Source organism: Mustela erminea, chromosome X (assembly GCF_009829155.1).
Source record: "Mustela erminea isolate mMusErm1 chromosome X, mMusErm1.Pri, whole genome shotgun sequence".
Lineage (NCBI taxonomy): Eukaryota > Metazoa > Chordata > Mammalia > Carnivora > Mustelidae > Mustela > Mustela erminea.
This window is the reverse complement of record NC_045635.1, coordinates 21358646-21384575: the sequence shown is the minus strand read 5'-3', so window position 1 is coordinate 21384575 and position 25930 is coordinate 21358646. Positions and strand designations below refer to the sequence as shown.

Sequence of the window (25930 nt, the reverse complement as noted above, 5' to 3'; positions counted from 1 at the left end):
TACAATCTAGAAATTCTCCCTCTGCTGACCTGATGAGGTTTCTCCCCTATAGGAGATGCCATGGGAGGATGCGAGTATGATTCATCATGTTTGCACACCTGGGTCTCTCAGGCCCAACAAGGGAGAGGGCTGTATATAGCCTCATTCTTTCTGGGAAAAGTATTCTTATTGTTACTCAGTGTTACTGCCTTGACTTCTGTTAAAACCCTCTTCTGGAAGGGGCCTCCCTGTGTTACTCCAAGGATTTCACATCCCTGTGACCATCCCTAGCTCTATCACTTGCCAACCTTATGAAAGTGAGAAAAGTACAAGTTATTTGTCAGAAAAGGGAGTCTCCTAAGTCCTGTCTTGTAGGAATGTTGGAATACACACTGTATTGTAAAGCACTTGGCATACTTATGGGGAAATATTGGATCTTTAATCATTGATATTTATGATTATTTTGAAACCCCAAGTTATCAACCTCCTATTTTTTTTGTTCTTAGTCGAGTAGATATTAGAGAATATACAGTTGCTCTTCAACAGTCTTTAATAAATCACACAAATCCAGGGTAGATAACTTCTAATATTAGGGATAAAAGACTAAAAGAAATAAAGAATTGAACATCTTAAATTTTAAAAGCTTTTTCATACACTTTGTGATCCCAACTATTTTGCTATTGGATTCCTTCACATCTCCATGTAAATTGTGTTCTGATGGCGTGTTATATTGTCTGGATCATGAACAAATTATTGAGTATTTTTAAATTGTTTCATAAATACTAAAACTGGAACATTAAAACCTTTTAAACAGCAAAAACTATATGGCCCATGTTGTTTATATATTTATACTATGAAGCTAAGTAAAATTTCTATTAAAAATTTTGAAAAAATACTAAATATCTTCAGCTAATATCTGTTTATTTATCTATCTTTACCTTGAATAACTCATGTGAGGAAGGAACAAAAAGAAGATATGCTTTGTTAAAACTACATCCACCTCAAACCCCACTACTTAAAATGTTGAATTCTTTCTTAACTGTGAGAACACCTATGCTTTGTTCCCTCCCATTCCTAGGGCTCTGCACTACTGAGAAAGTGCCCTCTCCCACCCCAGGGGAAAGCAGCCGCCCCAGCTGCCTGACTAGAACCGGCGCCTGCTACGGCCCACCACGCGCTCCTCCTCCTCTAGCAGAGCCTCCTCATATAGCTGGGGGAAGCAGCTGGGCAAGGTGTCGTTGATCTTGGCCAGGGCCTGCAGCACCTGCATCTTGCTGGTCTCCACGCGGGCCCGCGGGCCCCACAGGAACTCGTGGCGCAGAGGGTCGCTGGAGGGCACCGGGCGGTACTCCAGGTAGCCCTGGCGCACCAGGTCTTCAGTGATGAACTTGCGCGGCTCACCGAAGACCAGGTGCCTCCTGCCCTCCTGCACGCCCAGCACGTTGAGGAACTCCCAGACCTCCTCCTCGCTGGCGCGGTTGCCCTTCATGAAGATCACGCCCAGGAGCGCCATCAGGAGGCCGGTCTTGGGCAGACCCTTGCCGCCGCCGCCCAGGGTGCCCTCGCCCGGTTGGGCCAGCTTGCTGACCAGCATGTAGGACTGGCCGCGGGCATCGACCTCCCGGACCTCCAGCCCGAAGACCAGCTCCATGCGCTGGGAGGTGAGCCTGAAGATCTCGGGGAAGTGCTCGCCGTACTTCCTGCCAACGATCTTCAGCAGCGCCGCCCGTGTGATGGGCTCTCCAGAGCTGTGCTTCTCCAGCAGGAACTGCACCAACATCCCGACCTTGCGGATCAGAGGGTTTTTGCGGATGGCCCGGAGGGCAACCCGGGGAGCGGCCTGGGGAGCGGCCCGGGGAGCGGCCAGGGGGGCGGCTAGGGCCGCAGTTGCGGCCAGGTTCTCTGCACCCTGGTCACCTGGCAGGCCTGGGGACCCTGGGCCAGGAAATCCAGGGGCTGAGCCACCCTGTGGTGGTGAAGATGGACCCGCCTCTTCCGGGGAGCACGGGGGAGCAGGGGGGGGCTCTTCCTCTGCTGCTGCTGCTACAGCATCAGGAGCATCCCCGACACCCTGAGCCTCACCGCGGCCCTGGTGGCGTTTCTCCCGGGCACGGACCTTGCTCTTCTGGCCCCGAGGCATGGTGACACTGGGCAGGGCTGGGAGGCAGCGAGGACACCTGGAGAGGGGGGACAGTGAGGTGGGGGGGGCCCTTCAGCAGAGAGATCCCACCTTGGTTTTGCCCATGGACGCCCCTGCACGGTCCCCCAGGGCACTGCTCTAGGACCCCGCAGGGCTCCGTTACACAGGTCCAGGTCAGCCTGGACTCTGAGGAGGAAGGTGGTGTGAGCCTTGGGCCCCAGCCAGCCAGCCCTGCCTGGGCGCTACGGGAGTGACGTCAGTGTTCCTGACAGTGAAGACCCCAGTGTCCAGGTAGGCCTGAGGAGTGGGGGGTGGAGGGGAGGGTCCCCTGTTAAGTGTCGGGAAGACCTGGGCCCCCACCCCCTCCCCTGCTCTGAAGGCGACCTGGGATCTTCCATGGTACCCTCAAGAAGGGAAGGAGGGAGCCTTCAGCCCACCACTGAAGTCAGGGGCACCTAGTGCTGACCACTGATGGGAGGGCTTCTCTGCCCTGAGTTCGTGGGATCCTCGGAATGATGCAGAACCCCCACTCTGACTCCGTGTAGGACCTGGGACCCTCCCTTCCTCTGACTGCAGGATGCCCCTGCGAATTAAAGCTGAAACCTGCCTGAGACCTGATGGGAAAAATGATGGGATGTCTCAGGCTGACATCCCTTTCTGGGCCTATTAAGGATCGACAGGAGAGGACAAGCCCTATTGTTCCTGCTTCCCGAGGTCCTCACTCCGGGTCCTCCCTTGCCCCGCTTCTGGTCACTCACGCTAATGGCGGCAGGTGCTGGAGACTCATTAGGAGCCAGAAGGTCCTCACCCTGAGTCCCGGCACGACCTGGAAATCCTCCCTCTGCTGACCGGCAGCCAGCCCCCTAGACCTAGGCCCCCACCTCCCCGAGTTTCTGGAGTACAAAGTCAGGCAGTCTTTAGACCAGCCTGGACCCTCCCAGGCCAAGGCGGAGACTCCATGTGGCCTCTGTTCTGGGGTATGAATTCCCCCCAAAGGCTGTCTCCTTCCCACCAGTAGGCCTGGGGGTCTCTGCCTGTGTTGAGCTGAGCCAGAGTCTGGCAGTCCCCGGCCAAGGCCTGCAATCCCCAAGACCCCATGAGGTAAGTGAAGGGACCTGGGGCTTAACCGCCATGTTGGGGCCTCTGAGCCCCGAGAGCAGGGGCGGAGCGGGGCAGGGCCTGTTGGACCCCTCTTTCCAGGGGAGTAGGGGCTGAGGGTTGTCGAGGGTGTGTCCCCACAGCTGTAACCCGGGACTCCTCACACCCCGACCCCTAACAGTATGCAGGACCCCTGTCTGGCCTCACCCCAGGCAGGAGCTGTCCGACAAGGCCTCACTGCCCACGGCGGGGTCAGGAGGAAGTTCTTGAGGGCCGGGAGGTCCACTTCCGTTCCTGTGAGTCTGGGCCCCAAGGAGGACCCTGGAGAGTGGGGGTGGGCTGGAGGGGACTCTGTGGGCGGGGCCCTGTGGGCGGGGCCCTGTGGTTGGGGTGGGGAGTGAATGTGGGTAGTGTGTGGTATGCTGGATTGTAGAGGGGAGTCCCTCAGAACTCACAAAGGGGCTTTCAGTGACTCTTAGCAAGTCCAGTGATTCTCCCTCTGCTGTGCTGAGTGTGCTGGCCTGAGACCAATGGTGTCATTTCGTACCCAACCTCTAGTAAGAATTCCGGGTGGGGACTCCCTTAATCGTCTCTCAGTGTCTTTCATTGACTTCTTGTGGGAATTGTGATACCTCCCCTTTGCTAACTTAAGGCCTCATACCAATGACTTCAACTCTCTGAGAGTCCTCCTGATAAATCATGTGGGTACCCCTCATCTGACCACTCCTTCCTGTGACCTTCCAGAGCTTTCATTAGACATTTACACCTTATTCAAATCCTGTTTCAAATAACACTGTACTGCCACTATTAGTACAAGTGTCTTACACCAGAGTATTTCCAATTCCCCCCTTGTGAGGTGGTATCTCATTGCGGTTTTGCCCTGATGCCAGGGGATGTTTACAGTGTAAGGTTTCCTACCCCTTCCTGAATCCAGGGGCTTCTGCTCCCAGTAAGTTCTGATTCCCTTGTCTCTTTCAGTCTGGGGGGCATTGATTTGCCGTGTAACTTCAATTCTCTTAATAGGTCAAGAACAATTATTGACTTTTCGGTTTACTTGGCTTTTTTTTTCTTATTGGAAGGATGGTAGTGATGATTTCTAACATCTTTACATGTCAAAGCAGGAAAATTGTTTAATTTCAGATAGTAAAATTGGTACCAAACATCCATATATTGTTTCGTACTTTATTGGACATTTTTAGAACTTTCTCCATTTATGTATGTTTACTATAGATTATACAAAGTGGAAATTCACCTCTAATTAAGTTTGCTAAAATTCCTTAACTTGAACTCGTGATGAGTTTTTATCAAAGGCCTTTTCCTTACTCTTGCATATCATTAAATTGTGATATCATGATTTATAATAGGAAATACGGATTGTGCTTTCATCCCCATTCCTGACACATAACACCCAAAACTCTTGAAATTTCCTAAGTGATAAGAGCAATAAAGGTGACAGGAGTGCTTTTTGCATAATTCAGAACAAGTGCCTTTCAGCCATATCTGAGTTTATGTTAATGAGGTGGTTTATGTTAATGAGTTTATGTTAATGAGGCGGTTATGTTAATGAGGTGGTTTTGGAAAGCCACTAAATATGGGCGCTGCCTGCCAGGGCAATGAACTGCATATTTTTTTTATATTTTATTTATTTATTTGACAGACAGAGATCACAAGTAGGCAGAGAGGCAGGCAGAGAGAGAGGAGGAATCAGGCTCCCCGCTGAGCAGAGAGCCCGATGCAGGGCTCTATCCCAGGATATCCCAGGACCCTGAGATCATGACCTGAGCCAAAGGCAGAGGCTTCAACCCTCTGAGACACCCAGGAGCCCCTGAACTGCATATTTAAAGGGTTGGAAACTTCAGCCCCACCTCCTGACCTCCAGGGAGGGGAGAAAGACTGGAGATTCACTTACTCAGCAGTGGCCAGTGATTTACTTAATTGTGCATATGTAATGAAGCCTCAGTAAACATCCTAACCAGGGGCACCTGGATGGTGCAATCTGTTAAACTTCAGACTCTTGATTTCTGTACAGGCCATGATTTAGGGGTCCTGAGATGGATCACAGCATTTGGACTCCGTGCTGGGCTTGGATCAGACTTAAGATTCCCTCTCTCCCTCTGCCCTTCCCCCTGCACCCTCTTTCTCTTAAACAACAACAACAACAACAACAACAACATAACCAGAGTGTTTTGGAGAGCTTCTAGTTTGCTGAAATCCTGGAGGTACTGGGGGGGGGGGTGCCGCTGGAGAGAGGGCATGGAAGCCCTGTGCCCCTTCCCCACACCAGGCTTTAAGCATTTCTTACGTTTGGGTGTTACTGGCTCATTCTGTTTTTATAATAACTTAGTAGCCTAGTAATTAAATCGTTTTCTTGAGTTCTGTGAGACATTTTAGAAAATTTTCAAACCCAAAGAGGCGTTTGTGGGAACCCCTGATTTATAGCCAGTCAGAAGTATGGGGGGCCCAGATTTGTGATTAAGTATATGATTGTCTTACGGGAATGAGCCCTTAACTTGTGAGATTTGATGCTAATTTCAGGTAAATATTGTCAGAATGGAATCGAGTTGTAGATACCTAGCTGGTGTGGGGGATAAAAACCCAAAACCTCATTCATTTGGTGTCTGTAGCACTGAAAGCAAAGGTGTAGAGAAAAATATTTACTTTTACAAACGCATTTTCTTTTTCTGTGAATGTAGTAATTTCCATTTGTCAGTATTTTCTTCTGTGATAACAGTCATTGTGTTTCTTAGTCACCCTGTTTATTCATTTAATTCATGCTTATATTAAATATTTGTAAATTTACTTTAAATTTTTTTTTTTTTTAAAGATTTTGTTTATTTATTTGACAGAGAGAGATCGCAGTAGACAGAGAGGCAGGCAGAGAGAGGGAGAGAGGGAAGCAGGCTCCCTGCTGAGCAGAGAGCCCCATGCGGGGCTCGATCCCAGGACCCTGAGATCATGACCCGAGCCGAAGGCAGCGGCTTAACCCACTGAGCCACCCAGGTTAAAGATTATTTGTCTCCATGTGCGTGATCTTTGCTCGAGTACTCTTTTATTGGGCATTCTTACCTAGCATTTTTATCAAGGAGAGCTACTCTGTTAATGGTTGATCCATTTCCCATCATTTTGTATGATTTGGAAGAATTTAAATAAGATGGTGTTTAGTTTTCCCCTAACCATTTGGTATAATCGGCTTCCAAACCTGACTTGTCTTGGAAAATTCTGATGGTGCTATAGGTTTTGACTATCTTCAGTACAGTGGTTTATGTATTGTAGAATTTATTCATTTTATGTAGATTATCAAATTTAAAGGCATGATACTTATAATTAAAGCAATCATACACACATTACAGAGAAGAGAATAATGAACCCAAGGTACCTGAAACTCAGCATCAATAATCCTCAATGTCACAGGACAAATACTATTCAAATTCAGATTTATTTATCAGTTTATTGACATGTCCATTTCTGAGACAAAGCGATACCATTCAGAAATACCTAATGTCTGTTTCTGCTTTGTGGTGATGTTGACTGAGATCTTCACCCTTTTCTGTAAATCCATTAGGGACTATAGAATGGTATCCTCGATCATTCCACCGATTTTGTGTGTGTGTGTGTATTTTTTTATATATAACGTTTAAAGTAAACAATTCAGTAGCGTTAGTACACTCATAACATTGTACAGCCTCCTCTGTCTAATTCCAAACACAATCATCATTCCAAAAAACACCTTCCTACCCTTCAAAAAGTTACTTCCCATTCACTGCTCTCCCTAGCCTCTGGCAGTCATCATTCTGTTTTCCCTGTGTCTGAATTTGCTTAGACTGGATGATTCCTATACTTGTTGTCATACAATATGTGACCTTTTGTGTCTGGTTTCTTTCACCTATCCTAGTGTTTTCAAGGTTCATCCATGGTCTATCATGTATTGGTATTTTATTCCTTTTTAGGACCAAATAATATTACATTGCAAGGATATACTCTGTTTTGTTTATTCATCTGTTGATGGAATTTTGGGGTTGTCTGCATTTGGGGGCCTTATGAATAATAATGCTTCTGTGAATATTTGTACACCAATATTTCTTTGATTATTCTTAAAATAATGTTGATTATTTATATACCTAGGAGTACAACTGCTGAGTCATATGGTAATTCTTTGTTTAAATTTGAGGGACTGCCAAACTGTTTTGCAAAGAGCCTGAACCATTTTATATTCCTACCAGGACTGTATGTGGGTTCCAATTTCTCCACATTCTTGTGAGCACTTGTTTGGGTGGGATTTTTTGGTTTTGTTTTGTTTTTTGTTTTTTCCCCATTTTTTTTCCCCATATTTTTTTCCCCACCCTAGTAAAATGCTATCCCATTGTGTCTTTGTTTCACATTTTCCTAATGACTAATGACGTTGAGCATCTTTTCATGTTAGCCATTGGTAGATTTTTTTTAGAGAAATACGGTGGGGGTTTTTTTGTTTTTGTTTTTAAGTTGAGTTATTGGTCTTTTTGTTTTGTGGCTTTTTTCCTCCCACAGTGATGGAGCGACAGGCCTGATCTTTTCTGATGACTACATTTCAATGGGAAGTCTTTCAGATCTTTGAAAAAGACATTCCTGTGTTGTTTGAGATATATAAACACCTCAAAGGGTCGAAGGATGGATTTATAATTAAAAGGTTTTATTGTTCCTGTGGCATTGATTTTTAAATAGATTCTCTAAAGGAAGATGGGGGGGCTATCATCAGATGTTGGCTGGAACAAATGGTAATTCTTTTTGTAGACTCGGTATTTTCCAAATAGAAACTCATGGACAGCTGGGTTGTCCTAAGATGTAGCCTTGGGCTGCTAAAAGCCTTGCTTGAGTTCAGTCAAGTTTTTTAGTGCAGGGGTGTAGGCAGAGTCATTCATGCCAAGAGTTTTTGCAGTTCTTGGTTCCCAAACTCCCCACCTCCATGCCACATAATCCTGTCCATAAGTAGTTTCAAACTTGGCAGTTTTCTTATTCAAGGCTGGTGGGAAAGCAAGAACTTATTTGCTAGCAGAACAGTATCTTATGTAATGTCTCTAATTAAAGAACTGATGTCATATCTTTGGCATATACTGTAGTGTAGTAAGTGGAGGGACACCCATCGCCTCGATATTGTCTGTTGATTAGAAACAAGCCACCAGGCCCTACCCCCACTTCAGCACAGACGTCCACAGAGGTATGACTTACAGGAAGGAGATGTGCTTGATGAGGGCCCAGTACAGTTCTGTCTGCCACATTCCATCCCCTACACCCATTATTATTTCATATCCCTGCCTTATACAGAATAAGCCAGATCCCATCACAACATGAATTCAGTATTCAAAACTCCAGCTGCAGATGATGAAGCTTTTGCTGTGTAGTTTCTCTACTCACCAACTCAACACCATACCTCTCCATTTGTGAACCTGCTAAAAGTTGTGTGTTCTAACATACTCAGTGTACAGTGCTAGGACAGGAATGGGAAAATCGCTATAGAAATTCCTGTGTAAAACAGGTGTCTTGGGAAGTACAGAAGAATCAAATAGCTGTTTTGAAATTCCATGAGGCAAAAGTTGTCAATTTCTTGATAAGATTTCGAAGTTTGAGAATAATTCTGGCTCTCAGCTTCATTCTGTGGGTTCCTGGTTTCAGCCTCGTTGTTATCCTTCTTTTGTGATGGAAGGTAACGTGTTCATTGTAAAACAATTACTCTGCAGATAGTGATCAAATGCACTCGGATTAATGCTCAAAACACCTCCCTTTCCTTCTTCGCGGAAGCTTTCTTTCTAATTTATCTGGAATTCTTTAGTAACCGCTGAGAGTCACTATTTTTTTTTTTTACTAGAAATGTTTTATTAGAGGTAAAATAATTTATACAGTTCTCACATTTTTTTATTAATGTATAATGTATTATTTGTTTCAGGGGTATAGGTCTGTGATTCATCAGTCTTACACAATTCACAGCGCTCCCCATAGCACATACTCTCCCCAGTGTCCATCACCCAGCCACCCCACTCCCCTCCAGCAACCTTCAGTTTGTTTCCTGAGATTAAAAGTCTCTTATGGTTTCTATCCCTCTCTGGTTTCATCTTGTTTCATTTTCCCCCTCTCTTCCCTTGTGAGCTGCTGTCTTGTTTCTCAAATTCCCCATATCAGTGAGATCATATGATAATTGTCTTTCTGTGATTGACTTATTTCACTTAGCATAATACCTTATAGTGGCAAGATTTCATTTTTTATGGCTGCATAATATTTCATAACATATATATATATCACATCTTCTTTATCCATTCATCTGGTGACGGACATCTAGGGTCTTTCCATAGTTTGGCTATTGTGGACATGGCTGCTATAAACATTGCTGCTGTAAACATTCAGGTGCATGTGCCCCTTTGGATCACTACATTTGTATCTTTGGGGTAAATAACCAGTAGTGCAGTTGCTGGGTCATAGGGTAGCTCTATTTTCAACTTTTTCAGAAACCTCCATACTGTTTTCTAGAGTGGCTGCCCCAGCTTACATTCCCACCAATAATGTAGGAGGGTTCCCCTTTGTCTGCATCCTCACCAGCATCTGTCCTTTCCTGACTTGTTCATTTTAGCCATTCTGACTGGCATGAGGTGGTATCTCATTGTGGTTTTGATTTGTATTTGCATGATGCCGAGTGACGTAGAGCATATTTTCATGTGTCTGTTGGCCATCTGCATGTCTTCTATGCAGAAATGTCTGTTCAGGTCTTCTGCCCATTTCTTGATTATTTGTTCTTTGGGTGTTGAGTTTGATAAGTTCTTTATAGATTTTGGATACTAGCCCTTTGTCTGATATATCATTTGCAAAATATATTCTCCCATTCTGTCAGTTGTCTTTTGGTTTTGTTGACCTTTGCTTTGCAAATGCTTTTTATCTCGATGAAGTTCCTAGTTCATTTTTGCCCTTGCTACCCTTGACTTTGTCGATGTTTCTAGACTCACTTTTATATTCTAGGCTCTAGTCTCTCAAATATGCAAGCACCATCATCTAAGATTCCTTCGCCTGTTTATCCCTCCCACAACCTTAGCAACCACTGCATAGCTACTCTTAATCTTTGGTACTACTAAAGAAATATAGTTTTCCAAATGCCCAAATAGACTTGTCTCAGGGTGTTTACACCAGAAATCTACTTTCCTCCCTCCTTTTTGCTCCTTGTCCCCCTGGGCTACCATGATATCCCAGCAACTGAAAATTGCTCCTATCCTAAATCCTAACATCTCCAGCAATACCATGGTGTTTTCCAAAGAGCAGATACTCAATATTAAGGAAATAAATGAACCAGTGAATATGGTATGCCATTTATTAAGGTTTATTATAGCCTACATCTCAGATAAGTTAAACAAATCGAAGTACGCATTTTTAAATTTTACAGAATGACAGTATTGGGGAATCCACGAGTTGACAGTCTTTGATTCTATTTTCCTCTATTTCATGAGCACAACAGTTTTACAGCTGAGTTGTTTGATATTTCCAAAGAAAGTCCTATTAGAAGGCCATATTATATTATCCCATTACTTTTTTTTTTTTTTTTAATTTTATTTATTTGACAGAGAGACAGTGAGAGAGGGAACACAAGCAAGGAGAGCTGGAGAGGGAGAAGCAGGATCCCCACCGAGCAGAGAACCTGATGCGGGGCTCAATCCCAGGACCTTGGGATCATGACCTGAGCTGAAGGCAGACGCTTAAAGACTGAGCAACCCAGGCAACCCACATTATTACATTTCTAATCATAAATAGAATGTAAGAATTCTTAGTTTGATTTACAAAATATCATAGCTTCTACTCTTTTTTAACATTAAAAAAATTTATTAATATATAATCAACACATTGTGTTCTGTTTTCAGATAGACAACATAATGATTCAACAATTCTATACATTTCTCAGTGTTCATATAAAAAAATGTGTGATCTTAATCCCTTTAATCTATTTGACCCATCTCCCCACCTATCTATCCTCTGGCAACTACCAGTTCTCTGTAGATGAGTCTATTTTTTGTCTCTTTGTTTCTTTGGTTTGTTTCTTAAATTCTATATATGAATGAAAACATATGGTGTTTGTCTTTCTTTCTGTTATTTCACTTAGCATTATACCCTCTAGGTCCATCCATGTTGTCACAGAGGCAAGATACCATTCTTTTTTGTGGCTGAATAATTTATTTTATATATATACTATATATATATATATCTCCACTGATAGACAAATGGATAAAGAGGTGGCATATATATAGATATATATATGCGTACCACTTGAGTTGCTTCTATATCTTGGCTATTGTAAATAATGCAGCAGTAAACATAGGGGTTCATATATCTTTTCAAATTAGTGTTTTCATTTTCTTTGGGTTAATATCCAGTAGTGGAATTACTGGATCTTATGGTGTTTCTGGTTGCTGGGTAGTTGTTGTCTTTTTTAAAAAATTAATTAATTAATTAATTTGAGAGAGAGCCAGTGGGTGGGGGTTGGGGGCAGAGGATAGAGAGAGTCCTCAAGCTAACTCCCCACTGAGCCTGGAATCCAACATGGGGCTCAATCCCATGACCCTGAGATCATGACCTGAGCCAAAATCAAGAGTCTGCTCAGCAAACTGAGCCATCCAGATGCCCCATCTATTTTTAATTTTTAGAGGAACTTTTCACATTGGATGCAGCAATTTGCATTCCCACCAATAGTGCATGAGGGCTTCTTTTTCTCAATATCCTCGTCAACACTTTTTCCTTGTGTTTTTTATTTTAGCCATTCTGACCCCATAAAGTGTTATCTCATTGTGGTTGTAATTTGCATTTCTCTGCTGATAAGTGACGTTGAGTATCTTTTCATGTGTCAGCCATGTGTATGTCTTTTTGGAAAATGTGTACTCTGGTCCTCTGCCCTTTTTTTAAACAGAGTATGTGTTTTTTGTGTGTGTGCTTAAATTCTTTGTATATTTTCAATATTAACCCCTTCTTGGATATATCATTTGCAGATATCTTCTCCCTTTCAGTTGGTTGCCTTTTTGGTTTGTTGATGGTTTCCTGTACTATGCAAAAGCTTATTTTGATGTAGTCCCAGTAGTTTAATCTTGCTTTTGTTTCCCTTGTCCGAGGAGGCAAGTCTAGAAAGATGTTTTTATGGCTAACATCAAAGAAATTACTGCTGATATTTTCTTCTGCAGTTTTCCCAGCACCATTTGTTGAAGAGATTGTCTTTCCCTATTGTATATTCTTGCCTTCTTTGCCATATATTGATTGACTATATACAAGCATGGGTTTATTTCTGGGCTCTCTATTCTGTTCCTTAATCTACATGTCTGCTTTTGTGCCATACCATGTTTTTTTTTTTTTTTTATTATGATAGCTTTGTAGTATCTGGGATTGTGATACCTCCTGTTTTGTTCTTCTTTTTCAAGATTGCTCTCCCTGTTTGGAGTTTTCTGTAGTTCCATAAAAATTTTGATATTATTTTTTGGAGTTCTGTGAAAAATGCTATTGATACATTGGTAGGGATTGTATTGAATCTATCTATTGCTTTATGTAGTATTGATTTTTTTTTAAAGATTTTATTTATTTACTTGACAGAGATCACAAGTAGGCAGAGAGGCAGGCAGAGAGAGAGAGGAGGAAGCAGGCTCCCCGCGGAGCAGAGAGCCCGATGCGGGGCTCAATCCCAGGACCCTGGATCATGACCTAAGCTGAAAGCAGAGGCTTTCACCCACTGAGCCACCCAGGTGCCCCTGTAGTATGGATATTTTAACATTTGTTCCTCCAATCCATACACATGTTGTATCTTTCCATTTGCTTGTGTTGTCTTCCATTACTTTCATCATTGTTTTTTAGTTTTCAGAGTATAGGTTACATTTGTCCTTGGTTAAGTTTATTCCTAGGTATCTTATTCCTTTTGGTGCTTTTTTAAAAATTTTTTTTATTTCTTTTGGTGATATTTTAAGTAGGATTATTTTCTTAATTTTTCTTTCTACTAATTCACTATTAGTTTATAGAAGTGCAACAGATTTCTGTAAGTTTATTTTGTATCCTGTGACTTTACTGAATTCATTATCAGTTCTAGCAGGTTTTTGGTGTAGTCTTTTGGGTTTTCTATATATAATATCATGCCATCTGCAAATAATGTAAGTTTTACTTTTTCCTTACCAATTTGAATGCCCTTTGATTTTTTTTTTTTTTTTTGGTCCCATCACTGTGGCTAGGACTTCCATTATTATGTTGAATAAAAGTGGTAAGAGTGGACATCCTTGTCTTGTTCCTGATCTTAAATGAATTGCTCTCAAGTTTTTCACCTTTGAATACAATGATAGCTGTGGGTCTTTCATAGATAGCTTTTTTAAGTTGAGGTATGTTCCCTTTAAAACTACTTTGTTGATGCCTTTTATCATGATTGCATGTTGTACTTTGTCAAATGCTTTTTCTTCATTCTTTGAAATGATCATATGGTTTTTTTTTTTTTTTTTTTTTTTTTTTTTTTTTTTTATTTTAAAGATTTTTTTTTTATTTTATTTATTTGACAGAGAGAAAGCACAAGTAGGCAGAGAGAGAAAGAGATAGAGAGGAAAGCAGGCTCTCTGCTCAGCAGAGAGCCCGATGCGGGACTCGATCCCAGGACCCTGAGATCATGACCTGAGCCGAAGGCAGCGGCTTAACCCACTCAGCCACCCAGGTGCCCCTGATCATATGGTTTTTATCCTTAACTTTTATTGATGTGATGTATCACTTTAATTCATTTGCCAATATTGAACCACCCTGGCATCCCAGGAATACCACTTGATTGTGATGAATGATATTTTTAATGTATTGTTGAATTTGGTTTACTAGCATTTTGTTGAGAAATTTTGCATGTATATTCATCAGAGATATCAGTTTGTAAGCTTTTGTTGTACTGTCTTTATCTGGTTTGTGTATCTGGGTAATGCTGGCCTCATAGGATGATTTTGAAAGCTTTTCTTCCTCTTCTATTTTTGGAATAGTTTCAGAAGAATAGGTATTGACTCTTCTTTAAATGTTTGGTAGAATTCAAATGTGATGCAATCTGTTCTGGGATTTTTGTTATTGTTGTTAATTGTTTGATTACTGATTGAATTGCAATGTTACTGATCAGTCTGTTCAAATTCTCTATTTCTTTCTGATTCATTTTTAGAAGGTTATGTGTCTAGGAATGTATTTTTTTTTCTAGGTTGTCCAGTCTGTTAGCATGTAGTTTTTCATAATATTGTTTTATAATCCTTTGTATTTCTTTGGTGATGGTTGTTATTTCTCCTCCATTTCTAATTTTATTTGAGTTCTCTCTCTCTCTCTCTCTCTTTTGATAATGAGTATGGCTAAAGGCATGTCATTTTTAACTGATATTTTCAAAGAACCAGTTCCTGGTTTCATGGGTCTGTCTGATTGTTTTTTAAGTCACTTTTTCATTTATTTCTGCTCTAATATTCATTATTTCCTTCTTTCTATTAGTTTGGGGCTTTGTTCTTCTTCTAGCTCCTTTAGGTGTGAGGTTAGTTTGTTCATTTGAGATTTTTGTTTGTTTCTTCAGGTAGGCTGCATTGCTATAATTTTCCCTCTTAGAAGAGTTTTTTGTTGCATCCCAAAGATTTTGAACCATTGTTGTTTCATTTTTCATCTGTCTCTGTGTATTTTTTTTTTTAATTTCCTCTTTGAGTTCTTGGTTGACCAATTCATTGTTGAGTAGTATGTTATTTAGCCTTCCATGTATCATGTTCTTTCCAGATTTTTCTGTGTGATTGATTTCTAGTTTCATACAGTCGTGGTCAGAAAAGATACATGGTATGACAATCTTTTCGAATTTATTGAGGCTTTTCCTTTTTTTTTTTTTTAAGTTTATTTATTTATTTGACAGACAGAGAAATCACAAGTAGGCAGAGAGGCAAGCAAAGAGAGGGGGGGAAGCAGGCTCCCTGCCAAGCAGAGAGCCAAATGCAGGGCTCCATCCCAGTACCCTGGGATCATGACCTGAGCTGAAGGCAGAGGATTTAACCCACTGAGCCACCTAGGCGCCCCTTGACCATTCTTTCTAATAACCAAGGCTTTCTTACTGTGTCAAGTTGATTTTACTTAGCTCCTACTTCCCTCAGAACTAATTCTCCTCAAAATCATCTCAGGTACCCCGAGACTTGTTTTATGGCCTAACATGTGATCTATTCTGGAGAATGTTCCACATGTACTTGGAAAGAATCTTCTGTCATTTCCTGATGAAAGGATCTAAATATAGCTGTTAGATCCATCTGGTTCAGTATGTCATTCAAAGCCACTTCCTTATCGATTTTCTGTCTGGATTATCTATCCATTGATGTAAGGTGATGTGAAAGTTCCCTACTTTAATTGTATTACTGTCAGTTTTTTCCTTTACATTTCTTAATAGTTGCTTTATGTATTTAGGTGCTCCAGTGTTGATAGCGTAAGTATATACAGTTGTTAAATATTCTTATTGGGTTGTTCCCTTTATCACTATGTAGTGTCCTTTGTTACAGTCTGCTTTAAAGTCTGTTTTATATGATGTAAGAATTGTTACCCCATCATTCTTGTCACTTCCATTTGTATGATATCTGTTTTTCCATGCCTTCACTTTCAGTTTGCATGTGCCTTTTTAGGTCTGCAGTGAGTCTCTTGTAGGCAGCAAATAGAGGCATCTTGGTTTTTTTTTTTTAATCCATTCTGTCACCCTAGGTCTTTTGATTGGAGCATTTAGACTATTTACATTGAAAGCCATTATTGAGGGCGCCTGGGTGGCTCAGTGGGTTGAGCCGCTGCCTTCGGCTCAGGTCATGATTTCGGGGTCCAGGGATCAAGTCCCGCGTCGGGCTCTCTGCTCAGCGGGGAGCCTGCTTCTCTCTCTCTCTCTCTCTCTCTCTCTCTCTGCCTGCCTCTCTGTGTACTTGTGATCTCTCTGTCAAATAAATAAATAAATAAATAAATCTTTAAAAAGAAAAAAAAAAAGAAAGAAAGCCATTATTGATAGTTATGTACTTGTTGCCATTTTGTTGTTTTATAGTTGTTTTTGTAGTTCTTTTCTGTTCCTTTTTTTTCCTCTTGCTCTCTTCCCTTGTGGTTTGATGGCTTCCTTTAGTGACATACTTGGATTCCTTTTGATGTGTGGTTGCCATTAGGTTCATTTGGAGATCTTATACATATAGCTGTCTATATTACGTCAAGGGTCACTTAAGTTTCAACCTATCCTAAACCACTAAATTTTAATTCCCTCCCCTTCATATTTTATGTATATGATATAATACTTTATATCTTTATATCCTTTTATTTGTGACTCCCTTGACAGATTTTTATACATATTTTGATTTTGTGCTTTTTCTTCCTTACTGGTTTTATAAGTGAATAACCTACTATTTTTATTTTACATTTGAAATTTTACCTTCGTAATGTTCTTTTTTAACTTTTCATTTGAATTCCAGTTAGTTAATATACAGTCTTATATTAGTTTCAGGTGTACTATAGAGTGATTCAACACCCACACAACACCTGGTGCTCATCACAAGTGCACTTCCTAATCTCCATCACCTGTTTGACCCATCCCCTCCCCCCACTTCCCTCTGGTAAACATGAGTTTGTTCTTAATAATTAAGAGTCTGTTTCTTGGCCTTTTATAATTTTCTTACTCCTGATTATGACCTTTTCTTTTCACTCAAAGAATTTCCTTTAATGTTTCTTGTAAAGCGGGCTTAGTGGTGATGAACTCCTTTAACTTTTGTTTGCTCTGGAAACTCCATCTTTCCTTCTCTTCTGAATGATAATCTTGCTAGGCAGAGTGTTCTTGGTCGCAGGTATTCTGCTTTCAGTACTTTTATTATATGATGCTACTCTTTTATGGCTTGCAAAGTCTCTGTGGAAAAATCAGCTGATAGCCATATTGGGTTTACCTTGCATTAACTCTTCTCTCTTGCTGATTTTGCCATTTTAATTATGTGTCTTAATCAGTACCTCCTTGGGTTGACTTTGATGGGGGCTCTCTGTGCTTATTGGTTGTAGATGTCTGTTTCCTTCCCTAGATTAGGGAAGTTTCAGCTATTATTTCTTGAAATAAATTTTCTGCCCCCTTTCCTCTATCTTCTTGTGGGATCCCTGTAATGCAAATGTTATTATCCTAAATGATGTCACTGAATTCCCTTAACCTATTCTCACTTTTAATTCTTTTATCTTATCTTATTTTAATTTTATTTGAAATTTATTTATTTATTATTTTAGCTGTTCATCTTGGTTATTTTCCATTACTCTGTCTTCCATGCTGCTGATTTGTTCTTTGGTTTTCTCTAATCTGCTATTTACTACCTCTAGTGTATTTTTAATTCCAGTTAGTGAATTCTTCATCTATGATTGGTTCTTTTTTACATTTTCTTTCTTCCTACTGAAGGTCTCACTGAGATCCTCCACTCTTTTCTCAAGTCCAGTGAGAACTTTTTGAGCATTACTTTGAATTCTCTATCAGATATATTGCATATTTCTGTTCTGTTAGCTGTTTTGTTGTGATTTTATCCTGTTCTTTGATTTGAGATATATTCCTTTGTCTCCTCATTTTGTCTAAATCTTTGTGTCTCTAAACATTAGAAAAGTTAGCTGCATGTCCCAATTTTGAAAGTAGTGGCATTATGGATAAGTGGTCCTGTGATTGCCTATAACAAATGTCTCCTGTTAACCTGAATTAGGTGCCTCGGGGTTGTCTCCATTGTAGGTTGCATGTACCCTGCTGTTGGGGCTGCGCCACATTTGCCTTCAGCATGGTCTGCTGCAGTGGCCCACTTTGCCTACCGTGCATGCGCTGGGCAGGATTTGGTCTGTGGCTGCCACAGCTTTGTCGTTGGATGGTGTTCAGACTGAAACCAGATGTCTGCTTTCAGCCTGTCCACTGGGGTTCTGGTTGCACTTAACCGAAGGGCACTCTCCCTGCATTGTCCCTTGAGAAGCTCTTGTTGGTGGGTGGAGCCTGCAGTCAAACCAGATGCCTGCCCCCAGTCCATCTACTGGGACTGCAGTCACACTGTTGTGTGTAGTTACCTTCTCTCCTTAGGACATGAGTAACTTTTGAGTTGTGCTTGTCCCTGCTGGGGCTGTTTGAAGGATGTGTTGTTGCAAGAGCTTTTTGGGTAAAGCTAATCCATAGAAGAATGTGGGGGCTGGCCTTGTTAACAAGGTAGGTGAAGAGTGTTCATGCTGATTTTTATAAATATCCAGCTGTTTAGGGAGGGGATAAGGAGAGGTCTCTAGCTCTTTCTTGGAGAAGTCCCCTAAAGATCCCTGCCCCTCTAGTACAGTTCTAGAATTTATAAATAATAACTTGTCTTCATGGATATTCTAGGTGTTTTTCAAACTGTTGCCTCTATGCTTCTATCTCAGTGGAGCTGTTTGTTAAACTCTCTCTTCAAGGACAGGGACTCCGTTTTCTCTTGCCCTTTCAGTTTCCCAGAGCTAAACACATTGATTTTTAAAGTGCCCATAGTTAAGCCCCACTGGTTGTAAACCCCCAAATTAAGCCCCAGTGTTTTCAAAGCCAAATGTTATGGGGACTCATCTTTCCCCTGCAGGGGCCCTGTCTTTGGGATGCCTGGTATGGGGTCTCTTCCTCCCCCTTCTCCATACCTTTGGTGCCCTTTCCCTTTGTGGTTAATCTTACAAGAGGTTTGGTCCCTGGCTGTGTCTATGCCCTTCCTACCCTTTCTGATATGGCCCCCTCTCTGTAATTGACTGTGGAAGGTCTGTTCTGCCAGTCTTCAGGTTATTTTATGGGTCAGTCACACCAATATGACTGTTATCTAGGTAAGATAGGACCTGAAACACCCAGGTCTCTATCAGGATTGGGGGTCCAGCTCCCTTTGCAGGGTCTGACCCTTGAGGATGTGGCCTTGGCACAATTAGCATGGGGTCCTTGTTATCCCGCAGCCAGGTCTGGGGGTCTCCTCCGTTACTCTGCACCACACCTTCCACGGCAATGCCAGCTGTAGCTCTTTCCGAAAATCCAAAGAAGGTTCCACGGAGCTGGGCTTCCAGAGCAGCAGGGGTACCAGGTGGCAGTGCTGGCACAGCAGGTGGAGTGTGGGGTGTGTGGAATTGCACTTCTGTCCCTCGAAGACGATGAAGATGGGTCTGTGCGTCTCCAGCAGCCGGCACAGATTCTCCCTGCAGGGATAGGACCAGCGGGACACCTGTTTTATACACAAGAGTTTAAACTGAATAGGGGGCTACCACTCGTGGTATAATTATCAGTGCCCACCAGGGTTCAGTTCTCCCCTCGTAGGCTAGCATTTCTGGGGCCCATGGCAGTGAACTGGCCACCTGATTAGAATATGCTTCCGCTAGAGGCAGTGATCTAAGACGAAATGCAGAGCCACACAGGGACAGTGGGATATGAGAAAATTGTGTGTAAACTTAGAGAGGCAAGGAATAACCTGAGTTACAAGCAATGGGAAAAGTAAGGGGAAAAAAAGGGGTAGGGTATCTGATAAAGAGAGAATCTATCAACTTAAAACAGCAAAAACAACAGAGAGAAGCCTAACGCTCGCGCCTCTTGTGGTTCAGCAGTCTTACTCTGTTGGCATGTGTCAGCCACGGGTGCCACATTTTTAGTCCCTCAAGAGAACTCTTCATTCAGCAGTAACATGGCAAACAGGGAGAGATGATTTACATTTTACAGTAGATCCTGTGAACACTGTGGGGAATGCCTGCTTCATAATAGGTTTTCTTAATTATCAAATGCCTAAAGTCAACATTGTTACGATAACGAAGATGGGGTTTTATGTCTTCTTTTTCCACAGCCACGCAACATTTCTTGGGGATGCACTTCCTCCATATGGACAATAAGAGGAAGAAGAAGCTAGCCTAGGTCCCATTAGATTCTGAGAACACTGATGGAACTGCAGGACAGGAAGGCTTCTGTCCCGTCAGGGGACACGTCAGGAGGCACTCTCCCTCAAGGAGGAAGATTAGGGCCAACGCAGGAGGGGACAAGAAGAAGGAAAGTAAACCCAAGGGGAGCTTTAGGAGATGAGGAGTTTCCTCAAAAGCTCGCCAGAGCAGGAGAACTGTAACTTGAGAGGGAGACTGCCTGGAAAGGTGCACAGTCTTGCATTCCTCTGAGCCGCTGAAGCCACCAGTCAGACTGCGAGCTGAGCATCCGGGAGAGCTGTGGCACACGCCGCCTTCATGGGAAGCACGATGTAAGAGCAGCGCGTGTCACCTACACTGTTTCCTCCTCTGAAGTTGAAGGAAAGAAGGGAAAGAGATATATATTTAGTAATTTTTGTATATAATTATTTCTATACGTATTATTTATTTCTATATATAGCTGCTTCTTTCTCTGGTGCACTCTCCTTATAGTAGGTAAAGGAGTACTTTTTGCCAGACAGTGCCCTCAGTTTCTATCTTTTGGACATTATAAATTACTTATTTGTATTTCCATTTTGGCTTGGATGTTAGAAAGGATAGGCCCAAATGAAGGGGACTACACTTAAAACATTTTCCATGCTACCTCCTTGAGTTACCTGCTATTTCTTTTTTTTTTTTTAATTTTTTTTAATTTTTTTTTTTTAAAGATTTTATTTATTTATTTGACAGAGAGAAATCACAAGTAGGCAGAGAGGCAGGCAGAGAGAGAGAGAGAGAGGAGGAAGCAGGCTCCCTGCCGAGCAGAGAGCCTGATGCGGGACTCGATCCCAGGACCCTGAGATCATGACCTGAGCCGAAGGCAGCGGCTTAACCCACTGAGCCACCCAGGCGCCCTTACCTGCTATTTCTACTCTCATTTTTTATCCTGTTTTTAATTATTCATATTTTGAAAAAGGTATATTGCTATATAGTCTATTGTTATGTAAATCCCCTTAAAGCATTTCTGGGACTAACGGAGCCCAACCACATCAATGAATAACTCCAGTAGTATTACAAAGGGAAGGAATAGGTAAAGGGACATGTGAAAAAGTATAGAAACATTTTCCGAAAAACACAGGATACAGAGGACTTGGAGGAAGATGTAATTTTAGGTGGTGTGAGCGTTTACCAAACCTTGAAGTTCAAATCAGAGTAAAATGCAGAAGAGTTAAGGAATTTTCTTGTTGAGAGATGGATGTTCAGGGACACAGAAGCTGAATATCTGATGCCAGTCTGAGAAATTAAAAAAAAAGAAGAAGAAGAAGAAGAAGAAGGGGGAGGAGGAGGACATTGAGCAGCAGTTATTTTGCTTACAAGCTCTATGTACAGGAAACTGTCTATGTTCAGCAAGGAATATCTAATACAGGATTTGCAAAGAGGGCAAAAATGACAGAATACATGATATAGCAAACTAATGATAACTGCCTGGTGATCCACTAGTACTATATAACTGTTTAAATGTATATAAGCTCCAGCCAATCATTTAGACCTTAAGCAAAGGCATATTCAAGAAGTAAGACGAAAAAGTGTCAAAATAAGGAACGTGGTTTTTTTTTTTTTTTTAGATTTTATTTATTTATTTGATAGAGAGAGATGGAGAGAGATTGATCACAAGTAGGCAGAGAGGCAGGGGATGAGGGGAAGCAGGCTCCCTGCTGAGCAGAGAGCCCGATGCAGGACTCAATCCCAGGACCCTGAGATCATGACCTCGGCCAAATGCAGAGGCTTAACCCACTGAGCCACCCAGGCACCCCAAGGAACGTGTTTTATTGGTAAGGCTGAAGTACGGGTTGAGGTCTATAACAGTATTGGGACAAATACTGGTGTTTATTCCTTTCTTTTTATCCTTTTTGGAGTACGTCAACCTCTATTTTGAAAAGGAAAGGTAAAACTGTTAAAGACAATTGCACTATAAACAAATAATGTACAGACCTTCTGTAATGGAAAGTGTGGAGTATCCCCTTTGGATCAGAAACATTTGAGGAAAGCTCAGGGATTAATGAATTTTGGAAAGAGGGCATGGTTTACAAAAAAGATTAAAGTGCTCACTGGAGCAGAGAGAATATATTGCTTTTTAAAAAGGAAAGAACATGCCGTAGATAATACTGTGAGGATAAAATGTCTAAGGCACAAAGAAATAGAGAATTTTATTAGTAAGAGTGACATCATTAATGACTTTGTTAGCAGTACTGTTTGTGATAGAAAACTTTTATAAAGGAATTTTGAGTGTAGAAAAAAAAGTATATGGAATGTCGCTGACTTGGAAGGTAACAACGTTTATGAGAGAGAAGAACAAATGAAGAAAGTCATGATTTCCAGTTCTGCTCACATCATACATTGTGAAATACTGTCACATGTTATCTTAAGAAACACTTCGTGGAATAATAGCCTAAGATGGAAACACGGATTTCCTTTGCACTGTTGTTAGGAAAATTAAGGAATATTAAAATAAAAGTGCATTTGCAGTCTTACTACTTAGAATTAATGGCAGCTACGAGGAAACAACATATTTTTAAATAACACCATTTATTTATTTGTTTGTTTATTTTTTTTTTCAGTATCCAATGATTCATTATTTATGCACCACACCCTGTGTTCCACATAATACGTGCCCTCCTTAATACCCACCACCAGGCTCACACGACCTCCCAAAACCCTCCAAAACCCTCAGTTGTCTCTCAGAGTCCACAGTCTCTCATGGTTCCTCTCCCCCTCAAATTTCCCCCAACTCCCTTCTCCTCTCCATCTCCCAGTGTCCTCCGTGTTATTCCTTATGCTACACAAGTAAGTGAAACCATATGATAATTGACTCTCTCTGCTTGACTTATTTCACTCAGCATAATCTCTTCCAGTCCTGTCCATGTTGATACAAAAGTTGGGTATTCATCCTTTCTGATGGAAGCATAATACTCCATGGAATATATGGACCACAACTTTATCCATTTGTCTGTTGAAGGGCATCTTGGTTCTTTCTACAGTTTTGCGGTTGTGGACATTGCTGCTATGAACATTGGGGTACAGATAGCCCTTCTTTTCACTACATCTGTATATTTGGGACAAATCCCCAGTAGTGCAATTGCAGGGTGATAGGGAAGCTCTATTTTTAATTTCTTAAGGAATCTCGACACTGTTTTCCAAAGTGGCTGCACCAACTTGCATTCCCACCAACAGCGTAAGAGGGTTCCCCTTTCTCCACAACCTCTCCAGCACACGTTGTTTCCTGTCCTGTTGATTTTGGCCATTCTAACTGGTGTGAGGTGGTATCTCAATGTGGTTTTGATTTGAATCTCCCTGATGGCTAATGATGATAAACATTTTTTTTCATATACTGAGCTTTTCCAAAAAATATATAAACTTAAAATTTACAACACTGAAAATAATTAGTGCTATTTATTGCTGCCTACATCACCTGCATACAGTCCTTCATGTGGTTGAAGGATATAGTCATCTCAGGGACTGTGCTTTAGATATAAATATAATTTCTGCTTTTAAAATACTTTTCTCTGGAGGGAAGCTCTTAATTTGGTTGAATATACATATCCTACTACTGGTGATTCATTTTTTTCCCTAGTGAAGAAAGGCATAAGTAAATTAGATGCCAAATAGAATCAGGCAAGAGGTTAATCAATATTGACCAAAAAAATCTGGAGATATGTGTTTATTTTTGGTCTCCAAATCACATTTTGAATATTTATATTATTTTATAATTTAAATGTAATTCCTAGATGTTTCAGCAGTGTTGGAAAATATTGAACGTAAGTGTGATTTTTAAAATCCTGCAATTTTCACCATCAAGATAGGAACCCTGCTTATATTTTGTTTTACAGGTTCATACTTCCAACTTATGTGTAAATATGCCCATATGAACATATATATTATTGTGCATGTCCCACATTGTCTTGATCCTTGTTTTAATTTGAACGTGTTTGAAATGTGAGCTTTTACCTTGGGACATTTGCATGCCATAGTAACTTGGGTTTTAAATTTGTGGTCTTACTACTTCTGGCAAAGATGGAATAACAGGGAACAGATTTAACCACTTGCCTGAAACATCTACCAAAAAAAGAAAAAGAAAAAGGCCAGATGATAAAATACATATTAGAAACGTTTTCAATATATTGGGCACCAGGCAAGGAAAGACAGTGACTCCTGAGAGATTGAAAAAAAATGAAGCAAGTCTAGAATTGGCCTGGCTTGCTGCCTTGAGTAGTTCAGGTGAAACTGGTGGTCTTCTGGAGAGGCCAGGGGTCCAAGAAGGACCATGGGACTAGCGTCCACAAGGCAAAGCAGCAGAGAGGAGAGAATTCTACAGAAAGAAAATATTGGAGTCCATACATGGCTCCGAATACTTCTTATTCCCTTTATCAAAGGGCCAAACTGCATCGTGCTCAGAGCATTACACAGAGTCCACAGAAGGGTTTTGTGTCTCTAGGGATATAAAATTAGCCCTAAATTTTTGCTTTCTGGTTTCACCTAACAGAGCTTAAAATCAAGAACCAAAAAGATCAGAGTGTTTCCAGGTAACATAGTTGAGTATCAGAACAAAGCTCAAAAGGGTAGATGGACTAAAAAAAAAAAAAAAAAAAAAAAAACCATTGAGGTCTCTTAGGCTGGATAAGTGTGAACAAGGCAGAATTCACAGTCTTCAGCCTCCAGCTGAAAGTTACTAGGCGTGCAAAGAAGCAGAAAATATGTCCAGTAGTGTGGACAAGAATTAACCAAAACTGATCTAGAAGTGAAACATGCTAGAGCAATGAGATGAGGCTTCACAAGATCTATGATTACTCCATTTGTTCAAAACACAAGAGGAAAAATGAAACATGTTAAGTATAGACATATAGTAAATAAAAGAACATTCTCATCCTTTCTGCACTCACCTCTTGAATAGAGTCTAGAGTCTCAATAGGGTGAGAAAGTTCTCCTCTTGAAGCATGGTCAGAAGCTTTGCTCATGGGTCCGGGCAACCCTCAGCATGACTGGGCGGGCAGGACACTTCACAAGCCCCAGTAGGCGAGGAAAAACCAAGGTATTCCTCTGCGGCAAGGCAACAGAACGGTGCTGAACTGTTTTGATCTTTGCTGTTCCAAGACAGCGTGTCTCCCAAGGAACCACTTTCTTCTTACAGAAGTGCTCTGGGCTTCTGAGGATTTCAGCGTCAGCAGGTGCTTGCTGCATAGTGAGATCCCGGGTCATTCCTCATCCCCAAATTGCGAGGGAGGCTTTGGTTCTTGACCACTTGGTTAAGCTCCCTCATCCGTGTCTTTGTTCGGAGGCCAGTCTCAAATACCGCACCGTTAAGGGATTCCAGAGTGGGACGTGAGGGCACAGCAGGGAAGGCCCGGCGCAGGAATGCTATAATGCAGGACAGCATGGGAACTGAACACATGTGCTGGGAACCAGGGCGCAGCTTGTTCTCCAGAACCCATAAGGCCGGTGTAGGTGGCTCTTTGATAAATGCAGCCTCTAGCGAGTCCCCGCACTGTGGTTTCTTCCCATATTAACGATGCCCCTTTATGTCTGCTTTTGACGTTTGGCTACAAGTTCCTCTTTTTTCTTTTTTTCTTTTTTTCATTTCTTTTTTTGTTTATTTGTTTTTGTTGTGCTATGTTAGTCCCCATAAAATACATCATATTGCCTGTGACCTGTTGTGGAGTAGTGGGAAGAAAAGTGGAATAAGGGACGCTAGGTGTGTCTTCAGCTGGGAGGAGTGGCACAGTGTGGCCTCAGGACACATTCAGACCAGGGCTCTAGTCCCAGCACTGTCACTTACAAGCCAGATGAACTTGACAAAATTGTAGGTTTGTCATCTGCAAAGTGAGT

General features: G+C 41.7%; 2 protein-coding genes and 2 long non-coding RNA genes across 5 annotated transcripts in view; 2 read left to right on the top strand and 2 right to left on the bottom strand.

Moving 5' to 3' along the window:
- LOC116583217 overlaps nt 1-1286 on the top strand; it is a 31278-nt gene extending 29992 nt beyond the window's left edge. Inside the window, exon 5 of one of the 2 annotated variants that reach the window (XR_004282654.1) lies at nt 1058-1286. This is a non-coding gene — a long non-coding RNA (uncharacterized LOC116583217). The remainder of the gene's footprint in view (nt 1-1057) is intronic. The other variant, XR_004282653.1, reaches the window with a different exon arrangement.
- The window catches only part of LOC116583207 (melanoma-associated antigen B17-like), a 64760-nt gene that overhangs the window by 31648 nt on the left and 7182 nt on the right, over nt 1-25930 (bottom strand). The window lies entirely within an intron of this gene.
- On the bottom strand, nt 1109-3479 carry LOC116583210 (melanoma-associated antigen B17-like). Its single transcript, XM_032331245.1, has 2 exons — nt 3425-3479; nt 1109-2156 (listed from the first exon to the last, which is right to left on the bottom strand). Exon 2 carries the CDS (start codon nt 2117-2119, stop codon nt 1124-1126), a length of 996 nt encoding a protein of 331 aa, XP_032187136.1. The 5' UTR covers nt 2120-2156; nt 3425-3479; the 3' UTR covers nt 1109-1123.
- On the top strand, nt 3139-20398 carry LOC116583218. The gene is made up of 3 exons (XR_004282655.1): nt 3139-3220; nt 3430-3513; nt 20002-20398. It is a non-coding gene; the product is annotated as an uncharacterized LOC116583218 (long non-coding RNA).